Here is a 2500-nt window from a genome sequence, read left to right as displayed (position 1 = left end):
AAGTAAAGTGATTTCAAATTGCTCAATCTTGCAAAGAAATGTAAGCAAATTGCACCGCTACAGTCATCACCTTGCACTCAGTGTCTGGCTCCAAATGCAGTTTCACGTCATTTATATGTAAATACTACAACTTCTACTATCCAACTTTTTTTCTCCTTAAAATATGTTTTCCGTGTACCTATTACGGGTAAATAGAGCCATTAAAAATGGAGGGTCACCGTGCTCGTTTCTTCGCAACACTTTGATAATGCATGGCAAAGGAGTAATTTGGGCTTCAAAATGATCATTTTCCGCAAAAGGACTGGGGCGAGTTCCAACACAACACCTTCTTACGAGAAGAGTTATTATGATTGCTCTTAAAAGCTCTTGAACAGCAAAAAGCGGCCTTTATTGCCTCTCTTCAGATGGCCGGGGTGAAACGCCGCCATCTCCGAGTTGCAATGTTATACGCAGTATGAGATGCGCGGTGCAACCTTAAGAGGGTATGAACGAGTACTTATTTCACTAGATCAATGAACGCTTATGAATCGACACAAAACAGAAGTGAACAACATATTTGAGGTAGGGAAAGTTATTGGAAGAAAAACACTTTCTCTAACTTAACTTAGTTTTTAACTCTTTTCACTATTGAACTCTCTTAATGCGTTGCAAACTCGCCTTGTGATATTGGGGCGCCAGTGGTTAGACTGCTATGGAATCCACGATCATCGTATTAACCATTGATTGGCCGATCGATTCCTCGATCATCAGTGAGTGAGTCGGTGAGGCAGTCAGTCACTCAGATCAAAATAAAGGTATCTGATATTATCATATATATAACGTTCAGATATCTTAAGGACGTTCGCGCCAATTGTTTCTGCGCATCCTTACTGCGCACGCAAATGCACACGCCACGTCATACACGAGCGCGCGCGCTAAGTAATAAAATGAGAAATGATAGGGCAAAAGGCCATTGCTATAGCTTTGCCTGGATTTAACGCTCTTGGACTTTCGGTGACCCCTATTTTTCTTTCCAGAAACGGATTTTATTTACAATTATCTCCACTTTGTCCAAAAATGAACAAAAAATCAATGTGGGAAGTTAAAAAAATTTCAAGATTTCTGCTCACGGGACATCAAATCCTGCCATCTTGCGGCTGCAAGGCGCGTGAAACTGTGGTCGCTAAATGCGAACCTGATCTTTAAGGAACCTCACCAGTTGACTAAATTCACTTAATAAGTCCACTTAAACAATATTTGGCAGAGAAGATTTCACTTCAAATATTTAATTGCAATATATTTGGGTTTACAGACACTGGCCTTATTCGCTAACGAAGCCCGATTTTGTCACATTTGGGTGTTTTTCCGGGCATGTTCTCTCCAAAACGAAGTCGGTGACAGCCCATTTTTTTTACATTTCTGACATAACTAACTCATTATCTTACAGTGGTAAAAGTTTCAGAAAAAAATCAATGTTGAAAAATTTTTGCGCGAACGTCCTTAAGTGGCTGTGTGACGTTCGTAGTTCGTAGTATGTCACCTGAACAGGAAGTGCCGTTGCCTCGGAAACCTTGATTGCATGAGCAATAAAAGGATCCTTCTGTATTGGTGCAAGTGGCGTTTTCATCACAGTTGTGGGCATTCGTAAAGCACTCGTCTATATCTGTAACAGGAGGACATCAAGATAAAATGCCTTAATGAATAGATAACTACAACAATCGCACCTGTATCATCAAAACGTTTAATTCTTTATAATTTCAAACAAATAGATTCCATGCTGCCGTGTGTCTTTTCAGTAACAGATCACAGAAGACGTCAAAATGTGGTAAGAACATTAGTGACACACTCGGTTATTGCCTCGTGTGTCAATATTTGTTTTTTCTTATCATATCTGTGATCTATTACTAAACAGACGCACGGCAACATGGAACCTATTTGTTAATTAAGTATCTAAAGCGGTGGTGTGACATTCAAAGCAATAAGCATGTCACCTGACCAGGAAGTGCCGTTGCTTGAGAAACCTTGATTGCATGAACAGTGAAAAGATCCATCTGTATTGATGCAAGTGGCATTTTCATCGCAATTGTGGGCTTTTGTAAAGCACTCGTTAATATCCGCAACGGGAGGACATCGAGATAAAATGCCTCAATTTGATTCTCTATTTAGATGAATGGATTACTACAACAATCGCCCCATTTCCCGAATATCTAGAATTGCAGGTGTAATCAAAGTACCCAAAGAGTTAGAACAACTGACCAATGGATGAAAACTGTAAGTATTCGAAATACATTCGTCGATATTTGCACCAGAAATAGAATAAGGGTAATTATTTCTTTGAAATGTAGTTTAATGACTTATATTCAATGTAAATCTATTGTTTAAAAAATTGTATATTAACTTAATATTCAAACTGAAATTCACTCTTACGATGACAGTTAGGTCTTCAAAACTTAAGTCCCGTCTTCTCTAAAAGTCTTTCAAATACAATTACAATATGTCTTCCACATAAAAAAAAAACCAA

The 2500-nt window shown here is 38.5% G+C and overlaps 1 protein-coding gene across 6 annotated transcripts in view; it reads right to left on the bottom strand.

The window, feature by feature from the left end:
• Positions 1–2500, bottom strand: part of LOC138045502 (uncharacterized) — a 39605-nt gene that overhangs the window by 3513 nt on the left and 33592 nt on the right. For 5 of the 6 annotated variants that reach the window (XM_068892033.1, XM_068892034.1, XM_068892037.1 and 2 more), the window contains one exon: positions 1322–1642. In XM_068892033.1, the coding sequence (XP_068748134.1) occupies positions 1449–1642 (194 nt within the window). In that variant the 3' untranslated portion in view covers positions 1322–1448. Of the gene's footprint in view, positions 1–1321; positions 1643–2500 lie in introns of those variants that run through there. The other variant, XM_068892038.1, reaches the window with a different exon arrangement.

Source organism: Montipora capricornis, chromosome 4, assembly GCF_036669925.1.
Source record: "Montipora capricornis isolate CH-2021 chromosome 4, ASM3666992v2, whole genome shotgun sequence".
Lineage (NCBI taxonomy): Eukaryota > Metazoa > Cnidaria > Anthozoa > Scleractinia > Acroporidae > Montipora > Montipora capricornis.
Note: the sequence above shows the minus strand (reverse complement) of the source record. Positions and strands in the feature narration are given on the sequence as shown.